Raw genomic sequence first — 16,661 nt, 5'->3', positions numbered from 1 at the left:
TATTTCATACAGGGAGAATCTTCTTCTTCTTCTTCTTTCGGCTGCTCCCATTAGGGGTCGCCACAGCGGATCATCCGTCTCCATACCACCCTGTCCTCTATATCTGCCTCTTTTACACCAACTACCTGCATGTCTTCCCTCACCACATCCATGAACCTCCTCCTTGGCCTTCCTCTTTTCCTCCTACCTGGTGGCTCCATCTTCAGCATTTTTCTACCAATATAATTCATGTCCCTTCTCTGCACATGTCCAAACCATCTCAATCTCGCCTCCCTCACCTTGTCACCAAAACATCCTACATGTGCTGTCCCTCTAATAAACTCATTTCTAATCTTGTCCATCCTCGTCACTCCCAACGAAAACCTCAACATCTTCAGCTCTGCTACCTCCAGCTCCACCTCCTGTTTTTTACTCAATGCCACTGTCTCTAATCCATACAACATCGCAGGTCTCACCACAGTCCTATAAACTTTCCCTTTCATTCTTGCAGATACTCTTCTATCACAAATCACTCCTGTCACTCTTCTCCACCCACTCCACCCTGCCTGCACTATTTTCTTTACTTCCCTAACACACTCTCCATTACTTTGCACTGTTGACCCCAGGTACCTAAACTCCTCCACCTTCTCCACCTCTTCTCCCTGCAACCGCATCACTCCACTGCCCTCCCTCTCATTCACACACATGTACTCTGTCTTACTCCTACTGACTTTCATTCCCCTTCTCTCCAGCGCATATCTCCACCTCTCCAGGCTCTTCTCAACCTGCTCTCTACTCTCACCACAAATCACAATATCATCTGCAAACATCATAGTCCAGGGAGACTCCTGTCTGACCTCGTCCATCAACCTGTCCATCACCACTGCAAACAGGAAAGGGCTCAGGGCCGATCCTTGATGCAGTCCAACCTTCACCCTGAACCAGTCTGTCGTACCTACTGCACACTTTACTGCCGTCACACTGTCCTCATACATGTCCTGCACCACCCTCACATACTTCTCTGACACACCTGACTTCCTCATACAATACCACAACTCCTCTCTCGGCACCCTGTCGTACGCTTTCTCTAAATCCACAAATACACAATGCAGCTCCTTCTGTCCTTCTCTATACTTCTCCATCAACATCCTCAAAGCAAATATTGCATCTGTGGTGCTCTTCCTCGGCATGAAACCATACTGTTGCTCACAGATGGTCACCTCTTCTCTCAGCCTGGCTTCCACTACTCTTTCCCATAACTTCATGGTGTGACTGATCAACTTAATTCCCCTGTAGTTACTGCAGGTCTGCACATCTCCCTTATGCTTAAAGATCGGTACCAGCACACTCCTTCTCCATTCCTCAGGCATCCTCTCCCCTTCCAGAATCCTGTTAAACAATCTGGTTAAAAACTCCACTGCCATCTCTCCTAAACATCTCCACGCTTCTACCGGTATGTCATCTGGTCCAACCGACTTTCCATTCTTCATCCTCTTAATCGCTGCTCTCACTTCCTCCTTACTAATCCTATCTACATCCTGCTTCACCAACTCCACATCCTCCAACCTTCTCTCTCTCTGATTTTCCTCATTCATCAGCTGCTCAAAATACTCCCTCCATCTTCTCAACACACTCTCCTTACTAGTCAACACATTTCCCTCTCCATCCTTTATTGCTCTAACTTGCAGTACATCCTTCCCAGCTCGGTCCCTCTGCTTGGCCAATCGGTATAAATCCTTTTCTCCTTCCTTAGTGTCCAACCTCTTATACAGTTCCTCATATGCCTTTTCCTTGGCTTTCGCCACATCCCTTTTAACCTGCTGCCGCATCTCCTTGTACTCCTGCCTACTCTTCTCATCACTCTGTCGATCCCACTTCTGTTTTGCCAATCTCTTTCCCCTAATGCTCTCCTGCACTTCCTCATTCCACCACCACGTCTCCTTGTCTTGCTTTCTATTTCCAGATGTCACACCAAGTACCTTTCTAGCTGCCTCCCTCATCACTCCTGCAGTAGTTGCCCAATCATCCGGCACCTCTTCACCACCACCAAGCCCCTGTCTGACCTCTTCCCTGAACCTCACACTACACTCTTCCTCCTTCAGTTTCCACCATCTTATTCTTCTTTCAAACCTTACTTTCCTCCTCTTCTTCTTCGCCTCCAAAACCATCCTACAGACCACCATCCGATGCTGTCTAGCTACACTGTCCCCCGCCAACACCTTACAGTCTCCAATCTCCTTCAGGTTGCATCTCCTACACAGAAGATAATCCACCTGTGTGCACCTTCCTCCACTCTTATACGTCACCCTATGATCCTCCTTCTTCTTAAAATACGTGTTCACCACTGCTATTTCCATCCTTTTAGCAAAATCTACCACCATCTGCCCTTCCACATTCCTCTCCTTAAAACCATACCTACCCATCACCTCCTCATCACCTCTGTTCCCTTCACCTACATGCCCATTAAAGTCTGCCCCAATCACCAATCGTTCTTTCCTAGGTACACCATCTACCACTTCATCTAATTCACTCCAGAATCTTTCTTTCTCCTCCATCTCACAGCCAACTTGTGAAGCATAGGCACTGATGACATTTATCATCATCCCTTCAACTTCCACCTTCACGATCATCACCCTATCAGAAACTCTCTTCACCTCCACTACACTCTTACTGTACTCTTCCTTCAGAATCACCCCTACACCATTTCTCTTCCCATCCACACCATGATAAAACAGTTTAAACCCACCTCCAATGTTCCTGGCCTTACTCCCTTTCCACTTGGTCTCCTGAACACACAACACATCTACCTTTCTCCTCTCCATCATATCAGCTATCTCTCTCCCTTTACCCGTCATAGTACCAACATTTAAAGTACCAACCCGAACCTCTACTCTCCTACACTGCTCCTTTTCCTGCTGTCTCTGTAGATGCCTTCCTCCTCTCCTTCTCCTCCTTCGGCCAACAGTAGCCCAATTTCCACCGGTACCCTGTCGGCTAACGATACCTGTGGCGGTCGTTGTTAACCCGGGCCTCGACCGATCCGGTATGAAATTCTCATTTGTGATCCGCATATTTGATTTGGCACATGTTTTACGCTGGATGCCCTTCCTAACGCAACCCTCCCCATTTACCCGGGCTTGGGACCGGCACTAAGAGTACACTGGCTTGTGCCCCCCTAATGGCTGGGTTATACAGGGAGAATGAATGCCATTAATAAAGTAAGAAATCGAATTAACACAATTCAACAATTTTTCACAGCTGAGCCACCTGCAAACGTCACCTCTTGCAGAAGCATCGATGTTAAACTAAAAAAATTACCCCAGGTTTCTGTGCATTTTTGTGCATTTTTTCTTGGAGATGTGAAATGAAGGCAAATTGTATATATTTTTTGCAAATTCCACGGGAAATAAAATACAAAAGTATAATTGGTTCTTGAAAAAAATTTTGACCTTTTTTTGGCTTTTCCTTTTTCTCATGATGTCCAGCTTTTCTTAAACAGTCTGTCTTGTAAATGCCTTTGTGAGTAAGTGTATCTGTGACCAAATACATTTCTCCTCATTTGTCAGCAATTGTGGAAAGAATAAACAGCGATTAAATCCATAATGCAGTTTACTACAGTTGCGGTTTATGAGTTTTGGGTCTGTCTGCAGTTGCGAGATACCTTTAAATTTCCTGAGAATTTTTCTAATCAACTTACTCACATTTTTTAAAGTAATGATGGACTGTCTTGTCTCTTAACTTTAACAACTGGTTGTTTCTTGCCATAATATGGATTAGTAAAGTATTTGTAGTAGCACTAATAGGGCTATTTACTTTCCTCTGCACAAGATAAATAATGGTCTGAAGGATATTAAGAAGGAATGTCAGAAACACCTGTCAACTGAAAACCATTCCAGGTGACTGGAATGTCAATCTGATAAGAGAATTCTGTTAGTGTGCAAAGCTGGCATTAAAGCTAAATGTATTTATTTTGGACAATCTAAAATATTAAACATATTCTTGATGTTGTTGTTTTACACTTTTGTTGTTAACTACACAATTCCATATGGGTTCTTGGATAGTTTGGATGTCTTCAGTATTAATGCACAATGTTTAGATAAAAAAAAAGGTCAAAACACTGAATGAGAAGGTGTGTTTAAACCTTTGACTGATACTGTATATATATTTGTATACAAATATACATATCATTGGCAAGGCCTTTTCTGCTGGCCTTAACGCTATCAGAATCATTAACATGTTTTTTTAAGTTTTAACATATTTTTGGCTGAATATGTATTCAATTATTCCCAATAGTCTATTCTGTTCATTTTGTAGCATCTCTCTCTCTCTCTCTCTCTCTCTCTCTCTCTCTCTCTCTCTCTCTCGCTCTCTCTTGGCAATATAGTATATATATATATATATATATATATATATATATATATATATATATATATATATATATATATATATATATATATATATATATATATACCTACTATATTGCCAAATGTATTCACTCTCCCATCAAATCAATTTGGGTGTTCCAATCACTGGCATTGTTACAGGTGTATAAAATCGAGCACATGGGCATGCAGACCAGAGTGAAAGAATGGGTCACTCTCAGGAGCTCAGTGAATTCCTTGGTGGTACCGTGAGAGGATGCCACCTGTGCCATAAGTCCAGTCGTCAAATTTCCCCTCTACTAAATATTTAAAATATATATATAAAATATAACAAAGTGGAAGTGATTTGGAATGACAGCAGCTCAGCCACAGAGTGGTAGATTACGTAAAATCACAGAGCGGGTGAGTGGATGCTGAGACACATAGTGCACAGAGGTCACCAACTTTCTGTACAGTCAGAAAGCTACAAACCTCCAAACTTCATGTGGTCTTCAAATTACCTCATGAACAGTTCGTAGAGAGCTTCATGGAATGGATCTCCATGGTGGAGCAGCTGCATCCCAGCCTTACATCACCAAGTGCAATGCAAAGCATCGGAAGCAGTGATTTGAAGCACGCCACCACTGGACTTTAAAGCAGTGGAGACGTGTTCTCTGGAGTGACAAATCACGCTTCATTGTCTGGCAATCTGATAGATGTGTCTGGGTTTGGCGGTTGCCAGGAGAACGGTACTTGTCTGACTGCATTGTGCCATGTGTAAAGTTTGGTGGAGGGGGATTATGATGTGGGGTTGTTTTTCAGGAGTTGGGCTCGGCGCCTTGAAATCCAGGCCTTCTCGTCCAACATCAGTGTCTGACCTCACAAATGTGCTTCTAGAAGAATGGTAAAAAATTCCCATTAACACACTCCTAAACCTTGTGGAAAGACTTCCCAGAAGAGCTGAAGCACTTCTAGCTGCAAAGGGTGGGCCAACACCATAATAATCCCTATGTATTAAGAATCGGATGTTACTCAAGTTCATTTGCGTGTGAAAGCAGAATATATATATAATAAAGTGTGTATATACACTTGTGTGTGAAAACGGCTGAGAGTGTATGAGAGGTTGGAGCTAGTTAAAAATGGGACAGTAGGCTTAGTATTGAATTTGGAAATGGGAATGCAAACATATATTTTTATTTCCATACTAATATTTTCAGCAGTATTTGATTTTTTTATACAGAATGAAACAAGTGCTTGTGTTTGTACTCTGAGCTCCTCAGGGAGTTTAGTGTAAGCTGAAATTAAACTTGTTCTTAAATAATACTAGTCAACATTTAATTATTTATAATTAGCTACCCAAAATAATGAGGCTATTTTAGATGTATATTTTAGATATTTATTTTTATCTGCTGTAGAAATAAACCCTGCTAATAGACGGTGTTGCTTCTTGGTCACTTTATAAAATTCAGACCTACATCATAGTAGCTTTACCACAAAGCTAATTATGGTTAAAGAATGACATTATAAATGAGTTGAGAATAAACTAAAATAATTTATTTTTAGACACCCGTTAATGAGTCTTCAGTACGGGCCTGAGAATGTGTGTTATTATATGACGAAGATATTTTAACAGACTAAATAGTGCAATCCTATGCTTTAATCCTGCATCCCTTAGGCACTTTTCCAAACGGGATTTGTATAAAACATATTTATTGTCTTTAGGTTTATGTTTTTATGCATATTAAGATATATATTTTTTAAAAATCAGAACCAAATTCAACTTTATGAATTTTATTTTGGATAAGCTATTGAGAAAAATCTAATTATACATAAATAATAATATATATTCATTAGATTATGCTAATTATTAGGGAACTTGGGAAATTCCCCATTTGCCCTGCAGCTTGTGTCCTGCTTCAGTGTGGTCATTGTTTCTCATTAAAATATAATGAGCTGGAAATGGCAGCTGGGCATTAGAGGAGCTTCGCACCCATGCATTAGAATAGAGAAGCTTTCTTTATCATGGGGGAATCCCCAGACAGGTACATGTCTGGGCGTATAACCATGCTGAGCCTGTGCTAGGCAACATGGGTAAATCTTCATAGCGAACCATATGTAATCATTTAAATAACAAAAAGCATAATTTTTTCCCCTTGATTTAAAGGTCCCTTTCATAGAAATCATTGCATTGTATTTTATTGGTTAAAGAGCTATGCATATAGGCAACATTAAACCTATTGCTGCTAACCTACCAATAGTTTACAACCTGACTTCTGTATTCATTGCCTTGTGTCTTTATTGTTTTGTTCTGTATATTTTTGTCCTGTAATCATTGTGTATTGCACTTACAAAATATTGTATCTCAATGTATCCAAGTTATATGACTATACCATTTGACTTGACTTTTTCAACAAATTCATATTTGGAAAAAAAAAATCCATAAGTGATAGACTTATGTGAGTTTTTTGAATGTTGTGGGACAGAGTTGATCATCTCTGTGCAGTTGGAGCATGTACATCTACTACACTCTGGGCAAACAGAAAACACTAAACATTTGTGCAAGATTACAGCATGTACATAACTGTTATATAATGCTTCAGTAATGATGCATCAACAACAATAGCAATAATAATATTAATATTAATAAAAATAACAACAATTATAGTAATAATAATAATAGTTAATTAATTGATGATTGATAATGATGATGATGATGATAACACATCAGGCTGCTGTACAAAACATGAAAAAAAACATGTTGGGCAAAAGTACCTTGAAGTTATTACACCGTGTTCCATGAGTACCTTTGCTCAGATAAAATATGTTCCTTATGATAAGAAGATAATGATGGCAGCATTGAGTAACAGTCCATAGCAAGGTAAACATGATAGAAATCACCTGACAGTTATTTAAAAATTTCTTCTATTCAGTTTTTTTTATTTTCATGAGTCAACAGGACAGGTGATTAACTTGCACAATGCACTTGTTATGTAACCCTTAAATACTTTTACTTCTTTTACCACCGAATACCGACTATGGAAATCACTTTGTTTGTGTATATGTAAAGGTTTGTGTGTACTTGTAGCTAAAGCTGAAAGAGACCATGTGTTTCTCTGTGCACTGTGTTAGTCTGTTACAATGACGTCATCCATTATCTGACCTGGTATCGGGTAAAGTAAACTTCATCTCCAGGGCTATAGACGTCTCCCCTCTACTTTAACAAATTAGCTGTCATTGCTGTCACCATAAGTGGCTGCTAACCAGTGGCTGTCAGAGGTGAGTGAGGTAGCACAGGGCAGCAGCTGCCTCTCCATATAAACTAATGGGATGGTGCTGAAAGACAAAAATTTAAAAAAACATTTTCGAGGAAAACACACCTCTCAATCCTGCAACAGTGGACTGGGTATCAGCTCTTCTTTTAGATGGTGTACATCAGCCAGAGTAAATGTATTTACTGCACAAAATGCTTTATGTTTATACAAATCTGTGAACACGTGGAAACAGACAATACAGTTTACAAAAAATTATGTTTATTTTTGTTTTCATTGTTTTATTTATTTATGTATTTTTATAATTATCCTTAGGCAGATTCCAGTAACATATTCTGTCAGTCTCGGTTTCATTCCTAATTGTTTTTGATGACCAACAACCCAAAACATTACACGTTCTACAATTATTTCCCTGTTATAACTACAGTGAATCATTTTCACTTCTGGGCTGAGGTATATCCTTGTTTTCATGTTAACAGGAATTAATATTTGGTTTATACTACAGCATTGTGAAATTTCTCAGATCTGATTGGGTAAAACATGTTCTACCACTGTTGCAGTAGTTCTGGCTGTAATTGAAACTGAAAGTTGATGTCAATTTGTTTCCATATGATCAGCTGTAAAAGGTCAGGGACTTGTATAGTGGACAATCTATCCCTGATAAACAGATTCAAATGTTTTGTTAACAAACTGCATGATTTTTTTCTTTCACCTCAAGAGAGGGGAAAATAAAGACTTTTATAGCTACACTAATAGGATAACAGGGACTAACTTGTCTCCTGTTCCGCAACATTAAAATATAATTATAAAAGCTTATAACCACAATGTGTCATTCAGTAATATAAGGTTTTGTAATGGTTTGCAAATCATTTTCATATAAGACAAATAAAATGCTTGTTATAAAAAATTCCACTGTGTGTCAGTTTACACCACACCAGCCCTCATTATTCCCTTTACTTTTCTGTTTATTCCCTACTGAATTTATACACACTTATTTTGCACATAAGCGCGTGAAGTATTGACGAAACTCCACTAAGTGCTTTTGTCTATATAGTAAATAGAAACAAGTTTCAGCAAGACGTCGTTCATATTAGTGCTCATTAGTAGCCATTAGTATTTTGTCCACAATGTTTGCATCATGTTTTTGTAAAACCGAACTTTTTTTTGGAGAAATCTGGAAGTTAAATGTGTACGCAAAATGTGTTGATTTTTAAAAGGAGATTAAATATAGAGATTAACTGTAATAAGATGAAGCACAAGTCTGTCAAATGTTATAAAAATTTAACTACCTGACATGAGGGCTGTCATAAGAACCTGTGGATGAAAAAAAAAACCCACTTCCAAACAGCAGCCATAATAAACAACACAATTTACATTTGGTGCCAAAATGCAACTTCGATAGATTTCAGACACAGTCAGAGAGTGATATTTACTATGCCAGATGTGGTGCTGGTCAAATAATCTAAAAATAGTGATCCAAATAATCCTGAAGTAGGTAAAGACATGTTTTGGTCAGGAAATGTACGTGTTTTGACATTTTGGAAACCTAAAGTGGAAAGACACAGTTGTAGAAAAACACCTTTGTAATCCACAAAAATGTTTTGAAGAATAAGTCAATTAAAGATAATCAAGAGAAGGGTTATTTTAAACAAATTATATATATAAATGGCTGTCAAAATTCATTTACAAGAATATTTTGTCTTCATGCTCTATGTTGAGTTTGGTTTCATTAATAATGAACATACATTTGAATGAAGCATCTATATTTGTCCATTCAATGTGTGATTTAGTTGCGATTAATCACGAGTTGTGACAATCATATATATATATATATATATATATATATATATATATATATATATATATATATATATATATATATATATATATATACAGTGGGTACGGAAGGTATTCAGACCCCCTTACATTTTTCACTCTTTGTTATATTGCAGCCATTTGCTAAAATCATTTAGGTTCATTCTTCTTCCTCATGAATGTACACATAGCACCCCATACTGACAGAAAAACACAGAATTGTTGACATTGTTGCAGATTTATTAAAAAAGAAAAACTGAAATATCACATGGTCCTAAGTATTCAGACCCTTTGCTCAGTATTTAGTAGAAGCCCCCTTTTGATCTTATACAGCCAGGAGTCTTTTTGGGAAAGATGCAACAAGTCTTTTACACCTGGATTTGGGGATCCTCTGCCATTCCTCCTTGCAGATTCTCTCCAGTTCTGTCAGGTTGGATGGTAAACGTTGGTGGACAGCCATTTTTAGGTCTCTCCAGAGATGCTCAATTGGGTTTAAGTCAGGGCTCTGGCTGGGCCATTCAAGAACAGTCACGGAGTTGTTGTGAAGCCACTCCTTCGTTATTTTAGCTGTGTGCTTAGGGTCATTGTCTTGTTGGAAGGTAAACCTTTGGCCCAGTCTGAGGTCCAGAGCACTCTGGAGAAGGTTTTTGTCCAGGATATCCCTGTACTTGGCCGCATTCATCTTTCTTGTCCCTGCAGCTGAAAAACACCCCCACAGCATGATGCTGCCACCACCATGCTTCACTGTTGGGACTGTATTGGACAGGTGATGAGCAGTGCCTGGTTTTCTCCACACATACCACTTAGAATTAAGGCCAAAAAGTTCTATTTTGGTCTCATCAGACCAGAGAATCTTATTGCTCACCATCTTGGAGTCCTTCAGGTGTTTTTTAGCAAACTCCATGCGGGCTTTCATGTGTCTTACACTGAGGAGAGGCTTCCGTCGGGCCACTCTGCCATAAAGCCCCGACTGGTGGAGGGCTGCAGTGATGGTTGACTTTCTACAACTTTCTCCCATCTCCTGACTGCATCTCTGGAGCTCAGCCACAGTGATCTTTGGGTTCTTCTTTACCTCTCTCACCAAGGCTCTTCTCCCCCGATAGCTCAGTTTGGCCGGACGGCCAGCTCTAGGAAGGGTTCTGGTCGTCCCAAACGTCTTCCATTTGAGGATTATGGAGGCCACTGTGCTCTTAGGAACCTTAAGTGCAGCAGAAATCTTTTTGTAACCTTGGCCAGATCTGTGCCTTGCCACAATTCTGTCTCTGAGCTCTTCAGGCAGTTCCTTTGACCTCATGATTCTCATTTGCTCTGACATGCATTGTGATCTGGAAGGTCTTATATAGACAGGTGTGTGGCTTTCCTAATCAAGTCCAATCAGTATAATCAAACACAGCTGGACTCAAATGAAGGTGTAGAACCATCTTAAGGATGATCAGAAGAAATGGAAAGCACCTGAGTTAAATATATGAGTGTCACAGCAAAGGGTCTGAATACTTAGGACCATGTGATATTTCAGTTTTTCTTTTTTAATAAATCTGCAACAATGTCAACAATTCTGTGTTTTTCTGTCAATATGGGGAGCTGTGTGTACATTCATGAGGAAGAAGAATTAACTTAAATGATTTTAGCAAATGGCTGCAATATAACAAAGAGTGAAAATTCAAGGGGGCCCGAAAATACTTTCCGTACCCACTGTATACACACAGGGAAGATGCTGCCATGCGACAAAGAATTTGTGCAAGTTCCACTTACTGTGATGCCACTCAATCATGCATATGGAACAAAGTGTTAGGTTACAGATGCACGTGCATGATCTCATCGTTCCCATGTGGGACCATCTCACACATGACTGCAATCCAGGGAGCACTATGGAAATAGGGAGGAGCAGCGTCAATGGAGTCATGGGTTCGATTGACCTGATGGTGTGTTGTTAAGTCCAGCTGTTGTCATTGTGACCTCATGTGACTTCTAGAGACAAGCAAACAATGGCCTTTTTCGAAAGAGTAATTTTTTTACACAATGCACAGGAATGCCATGTTTATGTATGTGGGGCTTCCCTGTGATAAGGGATCTTTTTAGCCAACTAGGGAACATTGAGTTCAAACTGACGGACTTGTTATGATTGAGTAATAATGGGCATGATTTTAATATTTTATATCATTCTTAGATATAGATTTAATATAAATTCACTTTGGCCTCTTTTTTTTTTCACGTGTACAGCTGTTACAACTGATATAACTGGTTTCACCTCCTACAGTTTTAGAAGTATATTGCTTGCATGGCTGATAGAGGTTTCACTGGAAAAATAATCTGTACTACACAGCCCACTGGATCTCATATTTGCATATCTAAAATATCTACCTTTGTTTGGCATTTAGCATTCTGCGTTCTTAAAAATGAAACTGTATGTAGCTGTTTCTCTGTCTGACACTGAATTAAGCTTTTGAAACATTTCCATACAGTCACAGCTGTTTTATTTATAGATTTCTTTTTTCTTCTTATAAAAAAATGCTTCCAAAATCCACCCAATTATATCATACATATTTCCATTCTCTTGCATAATCCTTTAACCCAATTGATGTAATGTTGATGACTCACTGTCTCTTGTGACTCTGGCATGCACCTTCGTTTTATCTCTCCTGAGCTCTCCTGTTGCTAATTGTTGGACTGTCACAACAATTAGGTCACTGTTGAGTGTGTGTTTACAAAACCTTAGCCGTGCTAAGGCTCGAACCTGATACTCGCTGACTCACTAGTGGGGGAAAAAAAATGGGGGCCAATTCGGTGGCCTACCTCACTTGTTTGCATCTGACATGTATGTGAGAGGTGATGTTGCCCCAGTATTAGATTTCGTGCTTTGGTCAAACGCTTGACTGTTTGTTTGGATGCTTGTGTGCTGATAGCCATCTATTCAGGCGATTCAGAGCACTCGATCGAATATCTCATGCATTGAAAGACACCAATGGTCACGTTTGAAATGAGGTCATGAACGAACTCGGTCATATTGTGTATTGTGTTTTATACACACGTGTGCCTTATTAACCTACAATCAACTTTTATCAATGGTATCTTATTTAATTATTTTGCCTAAACGCCTCTATCATCTCTCTGCACATATATAATTGTTTGTTTGGCTTTGGATTAGTTGGACAGACCAGTGAGACACAAGAGTCGGTGTGTGTCGAGTGCGCATGCGTGGTGATTTTCCAGTAGTTCACGCTCCTCTGCCCGGAAACAGCGTTACCTCGGCTGCTGCACGAACACAAACCGATTGGTCCTTGAGCTTCCAGCATCATGGACTTCATCCTCCACTGCATCATTCACACCCCAATAACTTGTCTAAAACAGCTGGTGAGATAAGTGGAGTTCTGTCCTGATGTACCTTTCTTTAAGAACTTTTTGGAGGATTGTATAACAATGACTAATAGCAAATTCATGTCCAATAATGTCAACTTTTTCAATACTGACACGTTTTGCATGGGAAACTCCACCACGCTTTCCTTCGAATAATACAAAATAACTCTTAATAAGAATGTAAACCTTTTTTAATAAAGTGCTTTATTTCTGTATTTAAACAGAAATGCACCATAAGGTGGCAGTAGTTCCTGGGTAAATTATATATCGTGCTCCAGCGCCCTCTGCTGGTCACAGCAGTTTATTAAGCAGCCAACTGAGTGGGTTTAAACAACCATGTGCTTTTTTGTATTTTCTTCGAACTCACACGAAAGGGCTTCAGTCAGGTGTGTTAACAAGGGCAAATACAATGCACTCTTCCATTTAGCTGATCACAATACCATACTGGAAATTTAAGATAGTTTAGACCTTTATTTTTTTGAAACCTTTCAGCCATACAAATTCCAGGCCCCATTTAACTTGCATATAACTTCCCCTCAAAATGCAGTGCAGAAGTATTTTTATCAACATTATTGCCTTGTTCAAATCTTATGTATATATAGTTTGTGTACAATAATTTTCTGGCTTTATTGGTTCCATGGAGCTCTTTATTCCACCAAAAGAACATAAGTTACTTTGGAGGTGCAGTTTGGATTAAACTCATTTAATTCTAATAAGCAGTTCAAAAGGAAGTTAAACTGAATTCAGGAATCAATATAAAACATCAACAATAACCACACATTTATAAAAAAAAAAAAAAAAAAAAAAGGGCTGTCAATATGTTGTGAATCTATAACAGGTTTATGTGAATTAAATATTCAGGAAGATAAAGCTCTAGCAGCTCTAATACAATACATATTGAGTCAAATACTTACCTAATAGATGTATTATATGTATAAAATATAGTTTACTAATATATATTAGTTCATATAAAACAAATCTAAGCTCTGATTAATAAAAAAAGAAGATTCGCATGGAAATGGAAAAGGATCTGTGAAAAGAATCGTCCACCACTGTGTTCCAGATTTTCATTATTTATTCATATAGTAATAAATTACAAGATATTGCTTGTAATATTACACATTATGATAAAGCCATATCAAATATACAATATATAACAAACTACAAAATCTTTAAAGATCAAAACAATGAACAACTCAATCTGTAGACTTTCCAGATACATAGTAACGAAGACGACGTGTCCTTATGTTCCGCTACTCTTCATCAACCTCTTCGTCAGGGCAGCAATAATATTCAACGAAGCAAATCTGTCCATCGTCGTTCCTTACAAGATACTGTAAGGAGAGGAAACCTCGGGTATCTGTTCTCACTGACACTTTGCAGGACAAGGCCAGAGCCTTAGTGGAGGGTTTTAATAGTGACATCTTATACCTGTAAGAGCAGTAAGAGAACAGTGTACAGCTTTCAGGAGGTGACTCACACTGTATCCATAGAGCAACAACAAAAACAGTTGTGTCAAGGAGATACTATATCTGAGCGATAAGAAGCTGATATACATATACAATATGTCAGTAAATTAATTTTCCCATTAAAAGCCTTCAGTGTGACTGAAATCGCTCCCGTATTCATCATTTCCTGTTTTATACATGTATAATATTATACTAGAACTAATCCAAAAATTACAAACGGTAAAAACATTCTGGAAACATATTCAGCTTGAATTAAAAAAAAAAAGCAAAAAACGTAAAAATTATAGACAAATTCTGATTCTTGTTTTTTTTTACAATGCACTAGAGCTAATAATATAGTGAATTCTTAAGGGCTTATAAACTGAGAATATGGACTGGTCTACAAAATAACTACACCACAAATAACCCACTATAACATGAACAGGGGAATGACCAAAGACATCTTTTACCTGTTGGTCTGCGTCTTAGTGCACTGAAACAGTTCCATCATGTCCGAGTCTTTCGGGTAGTCATAATGTGCGTTTCCTGAATTTCCAAATGTGGACAGTCTGGTGGAGAAAGTCGTAGTTCTTTTATGAGGGATTTTAACACAAACCTAAACAAAATACGTCTAGTACACAATGTGAGCGCTCTTTATAACATGTACTCATTTTGAATGCCGACATTTACTAATAAAAATTCTTAAATTGTGTATAAGATAATAATCAAAAACTATAGCAGAAAGTGTTTGCATCTTGGCATGTTCTCTGTAAACCTGTTGTACAGTTGTAAAGACAGGATGGCCATATGAATTCAGTCATTTCCTCTGAACAGCTCTTGGATCCAGTAGCCACAGTCTCTCCAGAAACAGGATTAAATCTCTCCTGATCATGCATCTGTTTTGCTTTCAATTATTCGCTCCTGTTCTCTTTTTGAAAAAATCTCTACCTGAAATAGGGATGACTTGGTGACATTGTCAGCTGCAGGATCTCACTGGTCATGTCCAGCTCTGAAAACGCCTCCTTCAGGCTGTCTGATTGAAGGATCACCTTGTTGGTGACATTAGTGCTGCAGAAATCGAAATCTAAAGGCTCCTCTGGCTCCTGCGTGTTAATCTTGCAAACGGTCACCACTCCTCCCTCCTCCAGGAACAGGGTTAACGGGTAGCCGTAGCCATTGTAGCACATTCTCAGAGCTGTGCTCACACCTTAATAGGAAAAGAAAAAGATACACACTTTATACATTAATGTTGGATCCTATACATTTAACTTACACAATTATTGACCTGATGATCAGCATGCAAACACATTCAGTGTATTTGTATAGTTTGTCTTCACTACATGCCTGGCACTGTGCTTCCGCCAAAGATGGTGAGACAATCCAGCAGAACTGTGAGGTTCACCTGAAAGCCGACTACATCCTCCTTCAGGGTGAACTCTTGAAAAATCTCTGCCTGCAGGAACAATTACACTTTGTAGCACACAAAGTAAAAAGTACAAACAAACAGCATTTTACATACGATCTACATCGAGCACCAACCTGAATAAAAGCATTTGCTTGAAGACACTTGGATTCTTCTATGGTAACCTTTAGTCCGTTTTGTGTCGCATTAAATATCGCGTGGTCTTTGAAGGAAATTGCTTTCAGGATGTTGGAAAGGTTCCTGACATTATCCAGACTAGCAACCAGAACATAATTATCGTTTCCTGACTGGGACTGAGTTGACAGAGGCATACTTCTCCACCATAAAGCATCTGCAAGGATAAGGTAAGAGACAACACAAAGTAGATGAGTATGAGAAGTGATTCAAACCTTCAGGAGAAAAGATTTAAAATATACACTTCATCTTCTTTCGTTAGTGTCTGCCGCAGCGGATCATCCTTCTTCATAACAGTTAGTTTACTCTTTTAGTTACTTGGTTGTTTGAATCTCGTTCAACATAATGAACATTTAATTTTTTTTTTGTCATTTAGTTCATTTAATTCCTTTGATCAGAAATATCAAAGGAATATTTGATATACACTCGAAGAATGACTAAACTTATAGCAAAAGTATGACTAAGCACAGAACAACCATGAGTGTACTATCATTAGTGTATATCAAATATTCCTTTGGTATTTCGAGTGTATATCGAAATCAGATTCTGAAATAATCTAAACTGGATTTTTAATAAGCAGATCCCCCAACACGTCTACATACACGAACTTTGACTATAGTTCCAATAATTAAAATTTGACAATGAAGCGAAGGACAAATTATGATAAACATAATGAGTAGCTTCACCTCTCATATCTTCTGCTGTGTCGTTTGTTTGTTTTTGTCACGTGACCGAACGTCTCGGACCAGAGGACATATGAGATAAACTACTCAATTGAACAAATCAATATTTGAGACAACTCGTTCTTTTAAAACACATTAAAGATTTGTTCATGAAC

The 16,661-nt window shown here is 38.6% G+C and overlaps 1 protein-coding gene across 2 annotated transcripts in view; it reads right to left on the bottom strand.

The window, feature by feature from the left end:
- Positions 1-13,835: 13,835 nt before the first annotated feature.
- rad1 (RAD1 homolog (S. pombe)) overlaps positions 13,836-16,661 on the bottom strand; it is a 3,342-nt gene continuing 516 nt past the window's right edge. For both annotated transcript variants that reach the window (XM_083548814.1, XM_083548815.1), the window contains exons 2-6: positions 15,766-15,980; positions 15,564-15,679; positions 15,175-15,426; positions 14,697-14,795; positions 13,836-14,209 (exon numbers count right to left, since the gene is read on the bottom strand). In XM_083548814.1, coding sequence (XP_083404940.1) covers positions 14,032-14,209; positions 14,697-14,795; positions 15,175-15,426; positions 15,564-15,679; positions 15,766-15,960 — 840 coding nt within the window. In that variant the 5' untranslated portion in view covers positions 15,961-15,980 and the 3' untranslated portion in view covers positions 13,836-14,031. The remainder of the gene's footprint in view (positions 14,210-14,696; positions 14,796-15,174; positions 15,427-15,563; positions 15,680-15,765; positions 15,981-16,661) is intronic.

The sequence above is a fragment of the Silurus aristotelis genome (genome assembly GCF_946808225.1).
Source record: "Silurus aristotelis genome assembly, chromosome: 8".
Lineage (NCBI taxonomy): Eukaryota > Metazoa > Chordata > Actinopteri > Siluriformes > Siluridae > Silurus > Silurus aristotelis.
The sequence above is the reverse complement of the archived record's forward strand: the minus strand, read 5'-3'. Positions and strand labels throughout refer to the sequence as shown.